Below are 22,344 nucleotides of genomic sequence, written 5' to 3'. Positions count from 1 at the left end.
CTAAAGGATGAAATAGTTTACGCACTTGCTGTGGGTGTGGCTAGAGGTAAAGGACCTAGGAGGAAAGAGTCCTTGACTGCATCCTCAGAAGTCTTCAGAGACCATTAGAGGATCAACAGGCTCTCAGAGGGAAGTCGTGTTCAAAGGTGAAATAAAAACCTAAACAACAACAGATAAGAAAAATAAGACATAAGAAACATCTGAAAAGGCATAGATGTTGTGAGGTAAGTGCACTTTGTTTATTTTTCTTTTGGATTGATTTTTAAGTTTTCAGGGTACTGAAAGTTTATCATTGGTCTCAAAAAAAAAAAAACCAACCCAGCCCAACTGAGATAAGTCTCAGAAGTTCAGATATTATAGGTGAAGACAAGGAAGTTTGACACCTGCAAGCCAAGGCAGATTCGGAAGAAGGGTGGGGAAAGGTTATTGAGGTTAAGGTCCATTTGCCAGAGTTTGGTAACTTTGATTCCTACCAGTTAGCAAAACTACTTAATGTTTTGTTTTTGTATTTGACTGGGCTTCCCCAGTGGTTCAATAATGAAAGAATCTGCCTGCAATGAGGAGATGCGAATTCAGTCCCTGGGTCAGGAAGATCCCCTGCAGAAGGAAATGGCAACCCACTCCAGTATTCTTGCCTGGAAAATCCCATGGACACAGGAGCCTGGCAGGCCTACAGTCCATGGGGTTGCAGGAGTCAGACACGACTTAGCAACTAAACAACAAACAATGAGATATTACTGAATCAGACATCATTGTAAATAAAAAATAAACCACATGTGAAAAGCAAAAAAAGTTCTTAAAAAGAAAAAAAAGCAAACCCAAGTAACTAGTCAATTCAGATTGGGAAAGAAAAGCTTAAAAATTTAATTCTAGCCCTTTTCCCTTATGAATATGGGTCTTTGTCCCATTTTAAAATTGCTCATCATTCTCAATAAATAGGAGGTTTTGTCTTCAGTGTTTTCTTGGAGCTCTTTAAGAAAAATATATCCCTTCAAGATTATTTGGTATAAACACAGAGCTTGAAATACGTAAGGAATTTTTATACTCCTGATGGTCTGTTTTTAATCATTATAAGATAAGTCATGATGACAGTGTATGAGCTATTGATGTATTTGATTGCCTTAGGAGGTGAGCAAGAAATACACTCCCCAAGTTAATAAGAGAGTCAGTATACTGGTCTGAAGAATGGCAGATCCTCAAGTTTTGTTGTTGCATCAAGTTTAAGGCATAGTCAGTCACAACTACATTCTGTTTAGTATGAGTATTGGACCGGTCATGTCCGGCTTCTTGAGCACTTTCATCAGCCTGGAATCACATGACGTGGCAGGGTCACCAAACAGCAAAATGTTAGAGTATGCCCAGATTACTTTGACAGATAGGTTTCCTGGACTGAGCACGTATCTACATTAGACAAAAGCAGACTACCTGAGCAGATTTACGTTCACAGTAACCTAAGTGGGCCTGCTGCCAGCATAATGAGCAAAAGAAACATTATGCAGATTTGCTCAAGAATAGCTGCAGGGGATATGACACAGTTATGGAATGCTGGGTAGCAACAGAAGTAGACTTGTAGCTATAAGCTAGAAGAGAGTTCATTTTGTGACAACATATTATTTGGTAGATATTAGGTAGATGGTAGATATTAGGTAGATATTAGATATACTAATTTACTACTATTTGGTAGATACTAGGGTATCTATTATTTGGTAGATATTAGGGCTACCAAATATTTTTCTATAAGAGCATTTGCTCCCTAGACTCAAGCTGAACAACAATTTAATGGGTGAGAGTATAGATAGTTTGCATGTGCAGCTTATTGAACAGGTATGGACCAGAATTTGCTCTTGTAACTTAATTTAGCATGCTTAAAAAAAAAAAAACCTGAAATGTAATTAAGCACAGAGCAGGTTTATTTTTGGCTGTGTAGAGGAATAACAGGATCCATGTATAACCCTTCAACATAAGAAAACACATTTCTTAAGAAAAGATGCAGGGAAATTTGGACAAGCAGGCAGTAACTCTTCAAATAAAGCTTACAAGTAGGATCTAAAAGCTGCTCAAGTCAGTAAGTAAGGTGCCAGCCCCAACTCGCTCTGAGTACTGGTATCATATCTCCATGTTCATGAGCACCCAGTGAATCTATTTTTAAAGTATAAATCTGGAAATATGCATGATCAATTGGAAATGTGATTGAATGCTCACCTGTTCTTATGCCTGGGATAATGTAGTTTTTTGTAACAAAACCAAAAAAATCTGCTTTGTTGGATAGTTCTAAAACAGCCATCTTTCTTTGCATATGAATGGTATTGATTCTTCTGTTTTTTTTTTTTTTTTAATTTTAATTAATTTATTTTAATTAGAGGCCAAATACTTTACAATATTATAGTGGTTTTGCCATACAATGACATGAATCACCCATGGGTGTACATGTGTTCCCCATCCTAAATGACCTCCCACCTCCCTTCTGATCCCTTCCCTCCGGGTCATCCCAGTGCACCAGCCCCAAGCACCCTGTCTCATCCCTCGAACCTGGACTGGTGATCTGTTTCACATATGGTAATATTCATGTTTCAATGATATTTTCTCACATCATCCCACCCTCGCCTTCTCCCACAGAGTCCAGAACCGGCCTGGGTCCTTCCAGTACGTCCCTGTGCAGCTGCAAGGGGGGGCGCCCTGGGGCTTCACCCTTAAGGGGGGTCTGGAACATTGCGAACCGCTCACGGTGTCTAAGATCGAAGATGGAGGCAAGGCAGCCTTGTCCCAGAAGATGAGGACTGGTGATGAGCTGGTGAATATCAATGGCACTCCATTGTACGGCTCCCGCCAAGAGGCTCTCATCCTCATCAAAGGCTCCTTCCGGACCCTCAAGCTGATTCTTCTGTTTTTTTAAGTAGAGTATTTCTTAACAGATTAAGTATTATACTAAATCTGTTAAAATAGGCTATTACTTTATTATGAAAAGATAGTTGAGAATTTTGTGTTTCCAACGTTTTTAGAGAGCCTTTAGGTAGTCAATTCAGTCAGCCTTTTAAAAAATAGAACGCTCCCTTTTGAAGTACCGTGTTCCATAACTTGAAATTCAGTCTGTGTTAAAAATTGTTGAGTGCTTTCCTCCACTTCCGTTTCTTCTCTTTGGGGATACAGACTTCCTTAGGGAGGAGAGGGGAGAAGTGAATTCTCAACTCAGCCAATAGAATCTAGAATTACATAATGTTTACCTGTTTTCCCTAACGCAGGGCCACCCACACACATTATGAGGTGCTTAAGCGAAAGAACACTGAACAGACTGCTTTTATGTCTGTGATTCCAAGGGTAACTGGAGGATGCTTTAGTACTATCTGGATTTTATCATCTGGTGAGAAGGTTGTTTATCTAGCTTGTGGTGATAGCAAAGGAAGAAAGACTTAGATGTTCTACGGCGTAATTGTAAGTGTCACATTGTCAGTGCCTCAGATTAAAGGTAGAGTTGCAAAATGAATGATTGGAATCATCAGATGGTTTATACTTAATTTTTTCACATTTGATTTTAGAAATATGTATAAATTATATTTTCTTCCCTCTTGGGAAAAAGGTTGAATAAATCTCAGGCTCCAAGAATTTTGTGTTTTTAGGGAGGTTTATGCTATTAATTTTAACCTCTCATTACTCTTAGAGAAATAACTACAGAGATTGACTACCTGTTGACTATTGGTCAGCAGAAAACTAAAAATTCTTCATTTGCAGTGTTTTTCCAATCCAGGCTACAGTATTTAGTTTTTTTCTTTGAAGCTACAGTATTTAGTTTTTAACATACTTTGGAATTCAGTGTTGTTCATTGTTTTCTTTTGAACTATTAAATTTGAGAATTACATTGCTCTATGAAGGGTTTGGTAGCCAGAATGATGGTGCTGTCATTGTACTTTGGTTAGCTGTTTAATGCTTATCCAGAATTTAGCTTTTTCACCGTAAGTCTCCCAAGGTCCTCTCAAAGAGATTAGGCCTTTGAGATAACTACAATTTACTATTTAAACATTTTTACAAGGTAGGGGAAATTTCGGAGAAGGCAGTGGCAACCCACTCCAGTACTCTTGCCTGGAGAATCCCATGGATGAAGGAGCCTGGTGGGCTGCAGTCCGTGGGGTCGCACAGAGTCGGACACGACTGAAGTGACTTAGCAGCAGCAGCAGGGGAAATTTATAGGATTTTTTAAAATATTGAGAGTTTTGCTTTATAAGAATTTTAGATAATGTTTCTACCTGAATGCTTTGTTATTGTTCTATAATGTGGTAGGAAGAGATTTAATAATTCTAGATCTGCTGACTGATTAAGAGGGGGTGAGGCTCCTGCTAAAAAATGAACAGTTTTAAGTTCCCAGCAGTGTTCGTTTCTGAAGCATTTTATTTTCTTTTAAAGAAAAGGTATAACTAAGATTTTCTTTTTTTAATTTTGTTAAAAACTGAATGTTTGCTAGAATACCAACATGCTGCCTAGTAGTGTGTGTGCGTTTTTTATCAGATTTTCTAATCTGTGAGAGGGGCGTATACACTCTCTTGGGTATGTGTACAGCAGAAGACAAGAAAAAAGTTGCAGATTAGGAAGAAAAATTGATCTTAATAAGTTACCTACTTGGGTAATCAGAGTGGAAAGAGGAAATTTGTAGAAATATCCCAGCTACATGTATGTATTATTTTTCTAATGAAAAGAATTAGGAACACCATACTGGGTTATTTAAAATATTCATTGTGCTAAAAAATAGATGTTCTTAGCTTCCCACACACAGTGTCTCTAAATTACTGCTATAAAAATTTATGGGGAAAACATGGTTTGGTCAAAGAAAGATCAGATGCTGTTACTTTTGAGAACTTTTCATGAACCACAGAGAAATCATAAGATGAAATTTTTGTTCATTAGTGAGATTATAATAGTCATCATCTTTTAATAATGACTTCTCTCTGTGGGTAGCTGACTTTACTGTTAGAAGAAATATTGGAGATTTAGTTGTTATTTGAATTTTCAACCACATTTTATTTTCCCATTCCTTTTTAATAGAGCTTATAATGAAATTGTGAAACTATAAAAGAGTTAAAGTCAACTCCCTGTAAGAGCAGGAAATTGTTGTTGTTCATTCACTAGGTTTTGTCCTGCTCTTTGCGACCCCATGGACTGCAACACTCCAGGCTTCCCTGTCCTTGACTATCTCCCAGAGTTTGCTCAAACTCTTATGTCCATTGAGTTAGTGATGCCATCCAACCATTTTCTCCCCTGTCAGGCCCTTCTTCTGCCCTCAGTCTTTCCCAGCATCAGAGTATTTTCCAGTGTGTCAGCTCTTCACAACAGGTGGCCAAAGCACTGGAGCTTCAGCTTCAGCATCAGTCCTCCAATGAATATTCAGGGTTGATTTTCCTTTAGGATTGACCGGTTTGGTCTGCTTGTTGTCCAAAGGATTCTCAGAAGTCTTCTCCAGCACCGTAATTCGAAAGCATCAAAAGCAGGAAGTACATACACTAAATCTAATTTGATTTAGATGTAGTTTTTTCCACTACTGAGAAGCAAAACATTTATATAGCATTCAACCTTAAAACTAATAATATAAAGTTGGCCTTGATAATAATTTATGGTAATGCTGCCTTATCACTTAATATTTGTTTTCTCAGAGATGCATCTTTATTTCTCAGTATCTAAACAAATGTTTATGATCTTTGAGATTTTTAATTTCAGGGCCTGTTATGTGTTATGAGCAGTAGAAAACTAGAACTTTATATATGGTATCAGAGTTATCCACAAAGAGCAGACCATAAACATGTTTAGACACTGAGAAATAAAGATGCATCTCAGAAAACAAATATTAAGTGATAAGGCAGCATTACCTTAAATTAAGTATTATCAAGACTATATATTATTAGATATATTATTTAGATTACCAAGTATTATCTAGCCTAACTGAGTACATTTTACAAATACTTGATTTTTTTTTTTTAACATTACATTAAGACCTTGAAAATTGCTGGTTTAACTCTCACAGTGTGAATAATTTTAAGAGACTCAAAATTCTGTGACAAAATTCTGTGACTTGAGTGAATCAAGGAGATGGCCCAACAGAACAAATCCCAGTGCGGCTTTGTTCTCATTTAGATCCGGTGACAAATCCTATGCGGTGAGGAAAATGTTGTCCCCATTTTGGGGAATTGTGTGTTATAGGACTGGTTTGTAGTTTTGAGAATTCATGAAAGACCCTGGGTCCAGCCCTCATGACTATCAAGGGCCAGAGTTCTTAGGGCTGGCCTTAGAGAACCCTGTCATAGCTTAGTCCTTTGCAAGTGCCTCCTCTTGTTGGAAGAGAATAGTATCCACAATGAAATAATTAATTAATAATTTAGGAAAGTATTTGACTTTCTGGCTTTTCAGGATTTTATTCTAAATGAAATGTGTCAAAAATCACCCAGGGCTGCTGCTTCCTAACTCTTCTTTCTCCCATCCTTCTTTCTATTCCCTTTTATAAACTCTTCAGAACTCAAATTAAAATCCTGTTTAAGGTCATTGTATAGTATAGCGTTAAATCAAAAGCTATGATATAATTCCATATACAGAGTGTTTTCTAATGAAACCTCCTAGAGCATTCAGTAGTAAAGTTGCTCTTATGTCATAACTTTGAAAAAAAAAAAAAACCATGAAGCATGATTCTGCCAAATTTAGATCAGTGTGTGGATATATCACTAACGTGCAGTTATTATCACTCAGTCCAATGAATGGCCACACTTGGTAGTAACAACTTTCCTCACTAAAGAGGCTGTGAATGGGGCAGCTTCACATCAGAGACAGGACAGGAGACCGGACGCTGTGACTTGACAGGCCCAGCGTAAGTGACACTCTTAACACGTTTAGGTTGTGAGAGGGCTGGAAGGAAGCAAACTTTAAATCTTGAATTCATTTCTATATTAAAGTTTTTGTTTTAAAATTTTTATTAAATTTTGTTTTCCATTTTTATTGTCTTCTCTTTTTTTACTTTTTTTTTTGAAATCTAGCCTTCGAGAAAAATCGGAAAAATAATTCAGTTAGTTTACATATACCCTTTATTTCCTCTAATGTTCAGTTCAGTTGCTCAGTTGTGTCTGACTCTCTGTGACCCCATAAATCACAGCACGTCAGGCCTCCCTGTCCATCGCCAACTCCTGGAGTTCATTTAAACTCACGTCCATCAAGTCGGTGATGCCATCCAGCCATCTCATCCTCTGTCGCCCCCTTCTCCTCCTGCCCCCAATCCCTCCCAGCATCAGGGTCTTTTACAATGTTAGCAATCTGTATAACCAGAGTATATTTATCAAGACCAGGAAACTGACATTAATAATATATCACTATTCACTAAACTATAGGCCATATTCAAATTTCAGTTTTCCACTGTCCTTTTTCTGTTCCAGGATCCAATTCCTGATCCTGTGTAGTTGCTTCATCTCCTTCATCTCCAACCTGGGAGTTTCTCAGCCTTTCCTTGTCTTTCATGATCTTAGCACTTTGAGTGCTGAGAGTTATTTTGTAGACTGTCAGTTTGGGTTGGTCTGATATGTTCTCCTGATTAGATCGAGGTCACACATTTTCTGGCAACATAGCACAAAAGTGATGTGGCTTTCATACATCATAATCAGGGAATACACGATATCGAAACATTTTATTGCAGATGTTAACCTTGATCAGTTAGTTAAGCTGGTGTCTGCCAGGTTTCGCCCACTGTAAGTTACTGTTTTCCACTTCATAATCAATAAGTATCTTGGAGGAGATACTTGAGACTGTTATTGGCCTTTTTAAAATGCGTGTAATTTGGTCAGTGTTTTAATAAAAACAAGGACTAGAGAAAACCGAGGTTATTCTATTTCTGGGAGCAATCTAACTGTCCAAAACAATCATTACACAATACTTTTTGTGGAACATGGACTCCATATTCCATTTTTTAATTTCATAGGATGGTATAGATTTAAAGTGATTGAGAAAAATCCATTCATTCATTTTCTTTTCAAGTTTAAATTTTATCCAAGGGACTTTTGAACTCAGCTTTAAAATGATTGAATTACTAGAAACTTCAGATGGTTGGTCAATATTATAGAAGTTTGTCCTGTATTAGAGCAGTAGCATTTATATAAACTCTCACTATTAGATACATTATAGTGGGAAGAGTTGGAGGGTTTTCTTGCTTGTTTAGTTTCCCAGTGCAGTTTTCTCCTCCCCACCCCCCACTTACTTTTCATTTTAAACTCAGTTGTTTCAGCTGATCCAGAGTACTGGTTTGAGTTTGAATTGTAACCTTGGCTTTCTTATCTGTTGAACCTCACAAGGTTGTTCTGGGATTAAATCAGTTGTTTTATGTAAAGTATTTAGAACAGTGCTTGGCACAGAACCCGGAAAGTGTTGGACACTAAGAAAAAAGGGTAGCAGAGGCATGGGTTGCCTGCTGACTTGAAGAAACTATAGCGTTTACAATGAGTATAATTGTATCAGTTGTTTTTTGTTCTGAATTGCTATCTAATCCCACTGAATTTGCTGCGTTCTGCAAAATTTTCTTCAAGACTTTAGTGGTGAAATCTAGGGGAATTTCTGGTCTTGCTTTCCTGAGAAGCGTATTATCATTTTAGGCACTTTGGTAAGCTGAAAGAGTTGAATACAGGCCGAGCATGGGCAGACACAATTAAAAAAAAAAAAAGAGCCCTTAGTTGTGTCCTTTACAATACATTTTATAGGCGTGGGGAGTTAAGTGATCATTTTGGGGCGGGGTGGACAGGTTGTATTTAAACCCCCACCCCCGTCAGGAATACTGCCCTGCAGTTTTCTCTTGGCTGTCACTTTTCTGGGAGTGCATGAAACCTGCCCCTATGCTGCCTGGGCTGTCTTCTTATATATATGTTTTTCTTCCTCATGGTGCCAGGAATTTGTCTTAGTGTAATACCATGCTTTTCCCCTTTGATTTCTTTCTCCCCTCCTCATTTTTTTAAAAAAGCAAAGTCCACTTTATTTACTGATGTTTTTATTGTTGGTCACTACCAGGCAACAGGGTTGACAAATACAGTGAGCTTTGAGGAAGTGACAGAATTTCAAATAATGTCCAAAAGCCCTAGTCATAATTGCATAGTTGCTATTAGTCTCTGCTGGAGTGTAACTTGTCTAGAGTTTATTTTACTTTACAGTCTCTTTTCCTAAATGGCCCCCTGATGGCCTCTTACTCTTATTAATATTTAGGAATCAACCCTACCCAGCCTTGTTTGGGGTGTGATCAGTGGTATCAAAAAACCTGAACTACTGCTTAACTTCTAGGAGCATCAGTCTTCTCATTTATCAAGTGGAGATAAATTACTATACTTGATACAGTTGTGATAGAAATTAGATTAGTTAATGTGTGTTTGTTTCATATGTAGGTTTCAGTTCTAGCTCTGTCACATATTACCTGTTTGGCCTTAAACCAGTCACTGGCCTTTCTGACTGACAACTTCTGTTCCCTGTCTGGAAAATGGAGTTAATAAGACATCTCTGATTCACAGGGCTGTTGTGAGGGTCAAATAACCTAATCCTGTGAGAAAGCACTTTGCTGATTAACTTTCTGTGCAAGTGCAAGATAGACCTTAATCTAAGTTTGATTCCAATTGATATTGATATGCCTTTTGATTTAAAAGCATTCCCCTATGCTTTTCAAAGCCTGCTTTTAGTTTCTCTGAGTTTGGGTCCCCTAGGTCAAGAAGATATTTCCTTATCTGGCCTCCACAGATTAGCCTTTCTCTAAACCTCAGGCTGGGCTTCCCTGGTGGTTTAGTGGTAAAGAATCCATCTGCCAATGCAGGAGGTATGGGTTTGATTCTTGGGTTGAGAAGATCCCCTGGAGAAGGAAATGGCAACCCACTCCAGTATTCTTACCTGGGAAATCCCATGGACAGAGGAGCCTGGCAGGCTGCAGTCCATGGGGTTGCAGAGTCAGACACAACTGAGCGACTAAGCAACAACAAAATGTCAGGCTACCAAGCACTGGCCTTATAGCTACTTCTTTGGCCACCCCAACTCCAGTTTCTTTCCTTCAAGCAAGAAGGAAGGTTGAGAGAGATTGCTAAATATTAAAATATTTTAATGCACAGAAATATTAATAATTAATCACCATCAAGATAAGATGATAGTTCTCCCATTCTCATTCCAGCCACTCTTATCAAGTCTAATGAAATACTGAAACGGCAGCTTCAAAGCCATTGCTCTCCCTAACACAAGGCTTAAGACCAGTGGTTAAGACTCATACTCCCAATGCAGGAGACATGGGTTTGATCCCTGGTCAGGGGACTAAGATCCTGCGTGCTGTGAGGTGTGGCCGAATAAAATAAAAAAATTTTAAGACATCAGTATGATTATGGTAGTAAGCAAATGTTTATTAAATACCTTACTGTGTACTAAGTACTTTGACAAAAATAGGGGAAATTCCTCCTAAAAAAAATTGTTATCTCCAGTTTGTTCTCAGTGGTTCTGAGGGCGAAGGGTGGGAAGGAAGTTGGGGGATGGAGTGTGGGAAGGTGAGACATTCTCAGGGGTGCTGCTGAACCTCTGACAATGTGCAGGCCATCTCCCCCCTCCACTCCCCATGTCAAAATGTCAGTAGTGCCAGGGTTGAGAAACCCGAATTTAGGGGAACAGTCACTATCTGTGGGAAAGATGTTAGTTGCTTTCCCATCAGGATGAAACTATGTTATCACTGTAGCTGATAGACTATCAGCATGTCATTTGGCCACCCTAAAAAGCAAGGCTGGGAGTTTGTCCAGAAGTGCCCTGTATCTTGAGAAGGGGAGCATGGCCTTCACTTCTTTGAGTGCTCTACTGAGAAGCCAAAAGACACCAACAGAAAGAAAAGTAGTAACCTCATCCTCCTACAGCTGACACCATTATTTTGCCTATCTCCTTTCTCCATTTATGGAAAAATGCTGCTTATTAATCCTGCTGATGGTGAAAGAAGGAAGATGATGATTAACTTTTCACTCTTAGCAAGAAACTGCTGCAAGTTTACCACCCTCCAATCATCAGCTAATTTGTTTTCACAAAATGGCTCCACCACAAGCGTAAGAAAAGAGTTCCTTTTGTTTGAATCATCCTTTTGAAATCAACCACAGGGGAACGCTGGTGGAGATGGAATTCTGTTTCATCAGAGATAACATATGCAATCCACATTATATTTTTCACCATAAAAAAATTATAACATTTTCATATTTTAAAACATTTTCCTCCCCCCCCCACCCCCCCCCCGCCTCCACCCAGCATCCCTTATGCCTACTCTCTTGCCCACCAAAATAGGAGTGTTCAAAAGATTATGTAAACACATTCCTAAGGTCTGTTTTGTCCCTCCCTTAGTGTTTGCTTCTTTTTATTTTTCAGGACAGGAATTTCGTACTTGTGTTTAGTAGGTAGAAAGCAAAAAGGCTGTGTGCAGTGTGAAAAAGAAAAATGTTATGTTAAAGGAGCAATTTGGACCGAGATTGGTTCCCCAGTTTTCCTTCTTAAGGTAAAACTGACGATTACATATTAGAAAGTCTTTTCCTTTGCAAACACTTGATAAGAAAACAATTGTATTTCACTGGCCTTTAAAGAACAAATGATTAGAATGTTGTATCAGTCAAATTAATGAGACTCTTAAGAAACGTATTTTATGGCGAATTATTCATCTTTTCCTGCCCTCCCCCCCCACACACAAATAGCGTTCCAGAATGTATTTCTTTTAAAATTTGTTCAACTTGGGAAGGTCTCCGCTGATGAGAACAGCATGCTTAATTTTCACAGATCAAGCAGACTTCGAAGTAATAGATATTATAGGAAACAGCCTTGTTGTCTTAGCAAGATTTTCTCTATCATTTTTTCCAGTCTCATATAGACTTAATGGTGCTATTTCTTATTCTTTTTGCTGGGTCACTTTGGGATGGGACTGAATATATGGGGTCAGACCAGCTAACGTAACTGAACACCACCAGGTGCTGTCTGTGATTGAGGTGTTAGAATACACTTCCATACATATGCGTGTCGTGTTCTCAGGACTATGACTTCAGGAATTGATTTCGAAGAATTCTGTGTATTATTCAGATTTTTAAAACACAGATTATCTACAGAGAGTGAATGCAAGAGTTACTATCTAGCTGCTGGGCCTTGTTTAAGATCGTAAATAACCATTACTACTGAAGTATCTTATTAGAGATTTTGATTATTAGATACAAAAATAGAAACCAAGTTTCAGTGTGTTCCTGTGATTGAAATTTTGATATCTGATAAATATCTCAAATTAGACCCTCTCAGGAATCTAACCAAAGTAAGCATAATTGGGAACATATTGTTTTTCTTGGCTAATTTGGCCAGAGGCTCTAGAAAATATAGAATGGTAAGTATATGCCAGCCCTACTCTTATTCCTTGTCAAAGCTAGAATTAGTTCTTGTTTTGCTATAGGGGCAATAGGACTAAATCTATAGTTCTGTATGCACATTACTTGTAAATTTTTATGTTAGGACCAGATGGTTTCTCATATATTTTCACCTCCGACGTTCTCTTCATTTTACTTTAGTCCCTTCATTTTTAGAGATGAGGAAACAGATTGGTTTATTCAAAGAGAACTAGAACTATAACATAGGTTAGTACTTGTTAGCCATGCTAAAAACTAGTGTCAGCCAAATATGGGCATTTATGTATCATTTTCAGATTTTTGCCATATCTATGTGCTTACTAATCCTATTTAATACTGTTGAAATTGACTTCTTTAAATAAGTTCTTTTTAAGGAAATGTTTTGCTGCTATAAATGAAAACCCCCCACTTCCTAAAAATAGAAAGTAACTCTAAAAAGGAATCTGAATCAGGACAGTGTTATTAAAACTTAATTTAAATTTTAAATTTAATTAATTCATGTTATTGAAGTTTTAATTCTTACTGTTCTTGGTCAGAAGTGTGCCACAGCAGTGTTTTCATGTTTAGATGGCAGTACGTTAATTGTCTAAGAAGAGTTCATTTAAAACCCCTGGTTAAATCTAAGCTTTTTAAAGTGGAATGCTTCTTTAGGGGAGAAGTAAAAGGGATAGACATTCATATATTGATATACGACATAGTGTAGATCAGATGATCTTGTTATTTGCAACTGTAGTTGTAAAACTGTAGCACAATATCACAGTATTCCGGTTTTATAGAATACTGACACTGATAAGGCTATAGCCCATTTCCATCACCACTGTGGTGCCTTCCTGTTGCTTTTTTGTAGTTGCATTCACTTCCCCCCTGCTCCCACCCCCAGTTTAACCTTTGGCAGCCACTTATCTGATTTCTGTTTCTGTAATTTTGTCATTTCAAGGGTGTTATATAAAAGAAATCATATATGTAACCTTCTGAGCTTAGATTTTTATATTCAGCATAATTCTCTAAAGATTTGTCCATGATGTTTCATGTACCAGTAGTTTATTCCTTTTTATTGGTGAGAACTATTCCGTAGTATGGATGTACCACAGGTTAATCATCCACTCAGTAAAGAACATCTGGATTAATTCAAGTTTTTGGCTACTATGCATAAAGCTGCTATAAACATTTATGTACAGGTTTGTGTGAAAAGAAGTCTTGATTTTACTACCATGTTCTTTGTTCTTTTCTGGTGTTCCAAGTTACTATTTTTTAAAAAATTTATTTTCTGTTTAGTGAATTCCTGCTAGCCATTCTATTAGAGTAGCTCTGCTGGTGACAGATTCTCTTAATTTTTCCTCATCTGAGAATGTCTTAATTTTTCTTTCCATTCTTGCTGGAATCTGGTTGATAGTTACTTTCTTTCAGCACCTGAAAAAAATAGGCCACTTGCTTCTGTCTTGTGTAGTTTCTGGTGAGAAATTCATTGTTTTCCCCCTGTAGGTAAGGTTTAGTTCTTCTCTGGCTACTTTCAAGAAAATTTCTTTGCCTTTAAGTCAGAAGTTTAATTACCATGTGTCTTGGCATAGATTTCTTTGGTTTTATCCTATGTGGAGTTTGTTCAGCTTCCTGAATCTGTGGTTTTGTTCCCCTTTTCACATTTGTTGCATTTCAGTCATTGTTTGAGTGCTTTTTCAGCTCGGTTCTTTCTCCTTTCATTCTGAACTCCAGTGATCCTAATGTTATTAAATGGGCTGTTTTGTAGCCCCACAGGTCCATGAGGCTCCTTCCTGTATTTTTCCAGTCTAATTTCCTGTCTGTTGTTCAGACTGGGTACTTTCTGTCTTCCAGCTCATTCCTTTCCTACATACCTTCCATTCTGGGTTGAGCCCATCCAGTGAACTTTACATATCTTCTCTTTCTTTGTGGAGACTATTTTTTGTTTGTCTCTTTGCCGCAAATTTGTTTGTAGTTGATTACTGAAATTTTTTATCATGACTGATTTAAAATCTTTGTTAGATAATTCTCACGTCTCTGTCATCTAAACTTCTGGCACCTGTTGATTATCTTTTTGCATTGTTTTAATTCTGTCTTGTACTTTATATAGTAAGTGGCTTTCTTTTGAAAGCTGGACATTTTCGTTGTACGTTTGGACACTCTGAATATCATCCAGACCTTCTATTTTCACTGACTTTTCCTCACATTGCTCTGTCAGGGGAGTACGGGGAGCCTTCTTACTGCTACTAGGTGGACATGGAAGTCCAGGTTCCCTGCTTGGCCTCCATTGACCCCTGAGGGAAGAAGATCCTGCTGAACTGGAATGGAACCCTAGGCTCCCTGCGCTGTCCACTGACACCACTTGGGCAGAGGAGGGGGCATGTTGCCAGCCAACAGGGTGGTTGTGCCGGCTCTCCACTTGGCCTGTTCTGACACTGCCTCTGGCAAGGGTAGCCCAGAGGGAGGTCAGGCCGCCTCATGGCCTCCTGAGGTGGATGTCCGGGCTCACCGCTCAGCTCCTGCTGGTGAGTGCGATGGTGGGGTCACAGTGTTTTCTGTGGTGCTGGCTGCAGTGGAGCAGTTATTGTCACAAGTTTTCTGTCTTGCTAAGGCTGCGTTTTCTTGTTCTTTTGACCAGAGAGAGCAGCATTTTGTCAGGTGTTTGTTTTTCTCTCTGCCAGTTGGCATTTCCAGGTTGCTAGATTCTTGAGCTTCAGATCTGGGATATATTGATATTAGGCAAAAAGAAAACCCAAAGAACTTGCCACGAAGTCATTCCATGGGCCCCAAGGCCCCTAGCTGTTCTGCCTTCTCTCTACTTTTCAGAGTCTTCTTCTGCTTTATATATAGTGTTCAGGGTTTTGGGTTATAATTAGCAGAAATCATAGGGAAAATAATGTCTTCCTCATCGTCCTGGAACTGGAATTTACATTTTTAATGTAAAGTTAACATTCCTAAATTTACATTTTAATGTGTTTAAACAGTTATATCAACTATACAACCATTATTGGGGGAAATGTCACACACTATATATATTATGTGATAATTTTCATAATATTGTGCTCACAAGGACTTTTAGAAAAGAACATCTTTACTTAAACTGAAATTCATTGTTCAAATTATTAATGAAAACTTTTCCCCTCTAGGAAATAATGCAAAAGGTGTCCCAAGGCTCCTGACCAGTGAACAAAGATTTGAGAAAGACAGCCAAGCTCATGTTTTCTCCTGATCAAGAAAATCATCCATCCAAAGCACCAGTAAAATATGGTGAACTCATTGTCTTAGGGTAAGACTTCTCCATCTGATGAGCATAAAATTGAATGATATATGGTAACTTGAAAATCTTGGTTAAATGCACTTTTTTTTAGAATTTATATCCTGCCTATTTCCAAAGAGTATTTAAAGCTACAGAGTTATATTACCAAATTAAGAAATTCTTTTAATTCTCATTTTTATGCCATCCTTTGTAAGTACTCAAATGCTCCATAAACTCTGCCTCACCCTCACCCCTAGAAAGGACAAACCTTCTTAAAGATGAAGTGAAAAATGTACTTGTCTAAAGTCACATAGCCAGTCCATTTGTCTTCCCTACGTCATCTTTTAGAAAATTTGCCTCAGCTGACTGTACCCAAAATCTCCCCTCTGCTTAGGTCATTTCATGTAGGTTAGTGTTAATTTGTTCCTTTGCCCTCTGAGACAGATGCTGCTTTGTGCGTTTGGTCCTGTACTTAAAAGAGTTGTATAGACATGACAGTGTGATGATTCTGAAGCCCAGGACATTGCTACTTGTTTGCTTCAAAAGTAATCTCATCCATTCAACTCATACAGTCTTATGATTGAGGAATAAATGATTCCATTATTGCAGTTTATCCAGTCTAAACTTGCCACAGTGTCAAAATGGAGACACAATGTTAGTCTGTTTCTTAGAGATCTCAGAAACTAGACATTGTAAAATTTACTTTCTCGCTACTGCTTCTGTCCTGCCTAAAAAACAATTCTAGACATTTACAACATATTTTAGAATCAGGTTGGTGCAAATTCTTCTTTAACTGAGACTGTGGCCATTGTTTCAGATACGAAAGTAAGAAAAACTGGGGAAATAATATGGTGTTACTGAGCTTAACTGGAAGCCAGGAATCCTGAATTCCAGTACTTTTTCCAACACTGCTAGCTGTGTGGCCTTAGGCAAGTCACTTAACCATTTTGGGCCTTAGTTTCTTCTTCTGTAAAATGACAGACAAGATCAACTAAGGTCCCTTGAGATTAAAGAAAATGTTGTTTTCTCAAAAACAATTTAAAAGATTGTAAACTTAATATAGGAACTACAATATTACAATTTAAAATCACATAGATTTTGATGTATTAATAACAGATTTTTAACCACCAAAAGCTATTCAAAGTTAAATTCTTCAGTAGGAAATTTGAGTCATCTGAAGACTTAGAATTTGAAATTTAGTATATGGTTTAAACTGGCTCTTTTAGCCCAGCGGTTTCTCAGTTAACCTTATAAAATGGTTGTCTCTGTACCTGGCACTTGATGTATTAAAATGCAAACAATGCTGCTTCTCAACATTTTAGAAGGAGAAGTCAGGCTGGATAAGGTGGTCAGTTTTGTGCTGGTGCTATTTGGAAAAGAGCTCTGAGCTACAGGAACACAGTGTAGGAATAGAGAGCATATGTCCAAAAGAGGAAGGAGGCGAGCTCTGGTAGACAGTAGTAAGGGGCAGTGAGGAGCCCTCAGTGTGTGAGACTGGGGGCAGCACAGTCCCAAGCAGCAAAATCCAGTATGTATTAGCTGAGGGGCACTACCATGAACCTTTAGCAAGGTTAGCAGGGGCTTTTGCCAGAAGAATCAGTGTGTTTTACATTTTATAAAGGTTGTTCAGTGTAATTTCTATATCTGACAACCTTTGAGTAAACTCCCTTCCCTTCCTTGTCAGCCCCTAGTGTAGGCCATTTTATAAGCACAGTCTCCTCCACCCTCAAAACTACCCATTCCTTGCCTCGGTTTCCCCCCAGATTAACCAGCTATAAACAAGAAACCATCACACCAAAGGTGTTTGTTGCGCAATAAGGGGGACAGTACTTGAGGAGAGAGTATTATTAAGCTACTGTTCATGCCTCAGCAAAGCAGTAAAGAATGAAAAAAAGCACAGCAAGCACCTAGATTCCAGTTCTAGCTTTGCCAGTGTCACTGGTGTGACCTTCAGAAAATAATGGAGGGACTCAGTTCCTCTGAAGAATAACTTAATTCCTAGCCTGTAACAGTGGCAAGTGATACCGGTCTTGCAGTTTTTATGAGAGAATGGATAAAATAAAGTGATTTGTGAACTAGAACCCACTAGTGCCTAGTACATAGTTAACACCCAGAACCCACTAGTGCCTAGTACATAGTTAACACCCAGATGTTTGTTTTGAACCTTTTTCCTATTGGTTCACTCCTCGCTCACTTGCTTACCTTTAGAGCGTGTTTATGTTATCATGGAGAAATGATCATAAGATCCGAGCAACAAACGTGTTTAACGGCCACTTACTTATGCTCAGTCGGACAGGTTTTACTGACTAATGTGAATGTGTACAAGCCAGTAGCTGAGACTAACAAGTCTAAAAATTCCTAATTTAAAAAGTTCAGTTACTTATAAAGTGTTTGGTTCATAATTAAAGGAGATTCTATTTTAAACGTCATATTTGTTTAAATATGTACTTTTAAAGGTTGTATTACCACATGCAAACATTCACCTTTAAAAAAAATAGAATGAGTCATAAGAAGTCAGATATGCCATTAATCAGCTCTTGATTATCTTAAATAAAAGAGGGAAGAAAAATACAAGTAATTTAAATCTGTGTGTAATCCAAAAGGTACTTCTCTGTGACTTCAGATGTAGACAGAAAAAAATCTTTTTTGTTTCACACTCAGGCAGCTGGTCTGGGGATCAGCAGTCGCTAAAAGTTAATTCCAGACACTTATAATCTACTAATAGATAATTAATCAGTGGTTGATCCTCTAAGACAAAGTAAAGCATTTGTTTTAGAATTGTGTGGTTCTTTCATGAGATCATCTAAATTTTTTTCTCCCCCATCAGGTATAATGGGTCTCTTCCAAACGGCGATAGAGGAAGGAGGAAAAGTAGATTTGCTTTGTTTAAAAGACCTAAGGCAAATGGGGTGAAGCCCAGCACCGTGCATGTTGCTTGTACTCCTCAGGCTGCAAAGGTAACACAAACAAACACTAAGTAAATTAACTTGGAGAAATTGAAAGACTTATATATGCTGTTCATGTTCTCTAGCAGACCCTTCACATTGTATACCAGAAGTTTCCTTTTGTTTGGATGGGAAAAGACACTTGGGAGATAGGATATCTAAAGAAATGCCATCTAAAAGGGCATAGGACTTTTTTTTTTAATGACACACTGGGATCCATGAGAAGGAAATAATCCATTAGAAGGAAATAATTCCTTTTTTGTCATTAAAAAAAAAGTTGGGGTGGAGGGGGGACAGGGCTTCATCTAGAATTTGGAATTGTGGAACTGCCCTGAGATGTAGTGCGTTCCCGCTATTACTCGAGGGACCTCCCTGAGCTGGGCAAGGAGCGTGGTACAGAATATATGTATTCAGGGCCTAGAAACATGTTTGGATGAGATCATTTTTTTAACTGAGTGGTCTTTATCAAAGATTTTATGGATGCTCTTGTTTTTATTTTTTATTTTATGACCCCCACAGCATTGTAGCATAGTGCCTTAAATACAGTAGACCTTCATTAATTATTAAATCAAATCAAAGCTGTGAAAGCAAATACCCAATTGTGTCTGTAACACAACTTCTCAGTCTCCTGGCCTATTTCATGCTTCACCTCATGTGAAAAGTTGACTCATTGGAAAAGACTCTAATGCTGGGAGGGATTGGGGGCAGGAGGAGAAGGGGACGACAGAGGATGAGATGGCTGGATGGCATCACTGACTCGATGGACGTGAGTCTAGGTGAACTCCGGGAGTTGGTGATGGACAGGGAGGCCTGGCGTGCTGCGATTCATGGGGTCGCAAAGAGTCAGACACGACTGAGCGACTGAACTGAACTGAACCCCGTTTTTATTCCCAACCAAAATTTCCAGAAGCTAGGCCACCATTTCAGGGCACTTGGGCTTTTCCTAGAGTGATAGACAATAAGGGGACATTTCAGATCTTAAATTTCCTGTGTATTCTTCTACTTCCAGTTTTATAACACAGATTAAATTTGATACTGTGGTGAATGAATAAACATTACAAAGAGTTCTTTACATCTGGAAATACCTATATCTTTAAGCAACCCCAGAATGTACATTAATATTACACCATCTGAGGTATATTTTTGTAGGTTAAAAATAAATGAGAGAGAAATTGGCATACAGTGCCTTGTTTCAAGTCATATTTGCAGTCCCTGGACTTTTGGCTTTGTTTTATATCCAGTGTGGTGTCTAAGCAAGAGTCCTCAAGGAGTCTTCTCTTACTATTTAAGAGCCAGGGAATGTAGAAAAGTGACAGTTTTCTTTACGTGTTTCTTTCTGTTTTTTTGCAAAGAAGGGATGTGCTGATAAATAATAAGCAGGTGGTAGAGTGAAAGGTTTATTGATCTGAGGAACTTCTTTCCAGTATTTCCCCACTGAAGTGCTCTTGGCATTTTGGGTGTGCCAATTCTTCTTTATGTAGGACTGTCCCACCTGTTGCAGGATATTTAATATTCAGTTCAGTTCAGTCGCGTCTGACTCTTTGCAACCCCATGAATCGCAGCATGCCAGGCCTCCCTGTCCATCACCAACTCCCGGAGTTCACTCAGACTCACGTCCATCGAGTCAGTGATGCCATCCAGCCATCTCATCCTCTGTTGTCCCCTTCTCCTCCTGCCCCCAATCCCTCCCAGCATCAGAATGTTTTCCAATGAGTCAACTCTTCGCATGAGGTGGCCAAAGTACTGGAGTTTCAGTTTTAGCATCATTCCTTCCAAAGAAATCCCAGGGCTGATCTCCTTCAGAATGGACTGGTTGGATCTCCTTGCAGACCAAAGGACTCTCAAGAGTTTTCTCCAACACCACAGTTCAAAAGCATCAATTCTTCAGCGTTTAGCCTTCTTCACAGTCCAACTCTCACATCCATACATGACCACTGGAAAAACCATAGCCTTGACTAGACGGACCTTTGTTGGCAAAGTAATGTCTCTGCTTTTGAATATGCTATCTAGGTTGGTCATAACTTTCCTTCCAAGGAGTAAGCGTCTTTTAATTTCATGGCTGCAGTCACCTTCTGCAGTGATTTTGGAGTCCAAAAAAATAAAGTCTGACACTGTTTCCACTGTTTCCCCATCTATTTGCCATGAAGTGATGGGACCAGATGCCATGATCTTCCTTTTCTGAATGTTGAGTTCTAAGCCAACTTTTTCACTCTCTTCGTGGTGCAAAAGTTATTACAGTTTCGGACCTTGAATTTTGAATCATTATAAGTACACTCAAATACATCTTTATATTAATCAAAATAGGAACTATTATAGTCAACACATTTTTGCCAATGAGAAATAATTTTGTTTATTCCTGTAGCATAAAAATCTGTGCTTCAGGATTCCATGAACTCTTGGAAAGCATTTTCTGCTGCCTCCTGGTCGTGAAAGTGTTTTCCCTGCCAAAAGTTGTCAAGATGCTTGAAGAAGTGGTAGTTGGTTGGCAAGAGATCAGATGAATATGGTGGATGAGACAGAACTTCGTAGCCCAATTCATTTAACTTTTGAAGCATTGTTTGTGCAGTGTGTGGTCAGGCATTGTCATGGAGAGGAATTGGGCCCTTGCTGTTGACCATTGCCGGCTACAGGTGTTGCAGTTTTTGGTGCATCTCATTGATTTGCTGAACATACTTCTCAGATGTAATGGTTTCACCAGAATTCTGGAAGCTATAGTGGATCAGATGGGCAGCAGGCCACCAAACAGTGACCATGACATTTTTTTGGCACAAGTTTGGCTTTGAGAAGTGCTCTGGGGCTTCTTCTCAGTCTAGCCACTGAGTTGATCATTGCCGGTTGTTGTATAAAATCCACTTTTCGTCACATGTCACAATCTGGTTGAAAAATGGTTTGTTGTGTAGAATAAGAGAGGATGTCACTTCAAAATGATTTTTTTGATTTGCAGTCAGCTCATTAGGCACCCACTTATCAAGATTTTTTACCTTTCTAATTTGCTTCAAATGCCAAATGACCATAGAATGGTCGATGTTGAATTCTTTGGCAATTTCTTGTGTAGTTGTAAGAGGATCAGCTTCAGTGATGCTCTCAGTTGGTCACTGTCAACTTCCGATAGCCAACCACTGCACTCCTTATCTTCAAGGCGCTTGTCTCCTTTGCAAAACTTCTTGAACCACCACTGCACTGTATGTTCATTAGCAGTTCCTGGGCCAGATGCATTGTTGATGTTACAAGTTGTCTCTGCTACCTTATGATCAGTTTTGAGCTCGAATAAAAAATTGCTCAAATTTGCTTTTTATCTAGCATCATTTCTATAGTCTAAAATAAATATAAACAACAAGTAATAAGTCATTAGCAAAAAAAATAAAGTGAGAAATGCACATTAAAATGATGTATAATAACATAGCCACGTTTATTTAGGAATTTATTCCAATATTAAAGGCAGAGTTCAACAATGCAAATAGCCATTACTTTTGCACCAACCTAATATTCTTGGTCCCTTCCCACTGAATGCCATTTCAGCCCTCAAATCATTGTGATGGCCAACAAACACAGCCACCAAATGCCCCTTATACAGCTGACACTACCTCTGGTTAAGAACTACTATCCTAGGGCAAATCTTTCTAAGTCTTACTTCTGTAATTTCCTGTTGTGTACTTCTCTTCGTATTTTTACTGTCATACTCCTCGTGTTTCATTGCTGGCTCCTTTTCATCTTTACTAGGCAGCAAGAATCTTAGGGATCAAAGATTGACTTTCTGCTTTTTCAATTTTGGAGGAGTGTGTAATGAGGTCAG

The 22,344-nt window shown here is 38.5% G+C and overlaps 1 protein-coding gene across 2 annotated transcripts in view; it reads left to right on the top strand.

The window, feature by feature from the left end:
* Positions 1 to 22,344, top strand: part of PELI1 (pellino E3 ubiquitin protein ligase 1) — a 56,552-nt gene that overhangs the window by 25,752 nt on the left and 8,456 nt on the right. The window contains exons 1-3 of one of the 2 annotated variants that reach the window (XM_027555629.1): positions 11,471 to 11,491; positions 15,497 to 15,636; positions 18,434 to 18,563. In XM_027555629.1, coding sequence (XP_027411430.1) covers positions 15,566 to 15,636; positions 18,434 to 18,563 — 201 coding nt within the window. In that variant the 5' untranslated portion in view covers positions 11,471 to 11,491; positions 15,497 to 15,565. Of the gene's footprint in view, positions 1 to 11,470; positions 11,492 to 15,496; positions 15,637 to 18,433; positions 18,564 to 22,344 lie in introns of those variants that run through there. The other variant, XM_027555627.1, reaches the window with a different exon arrangement.

Source organism: Bos indicus x Bos taurus, chromosome 11, assembly GCF_003369695.1.
Source record: "Bos indicus x Bos taurus breed Angus x Brahman F1 hybrid chromosome 11, Bos_hybrid_MaternalHap_v2.0, whole genome shotgun sequence".
Taxonomy (NCBI): domain Eukaryota; kingdom Metazoa; phylum Chordata; class Mammalia; order Artiodactyla; family Bovidae; genus Bos; species Bos indicus x Bos taurus.
This window is presented reverse-complemented; position numbering and strand designations above follow the sequence as displayed.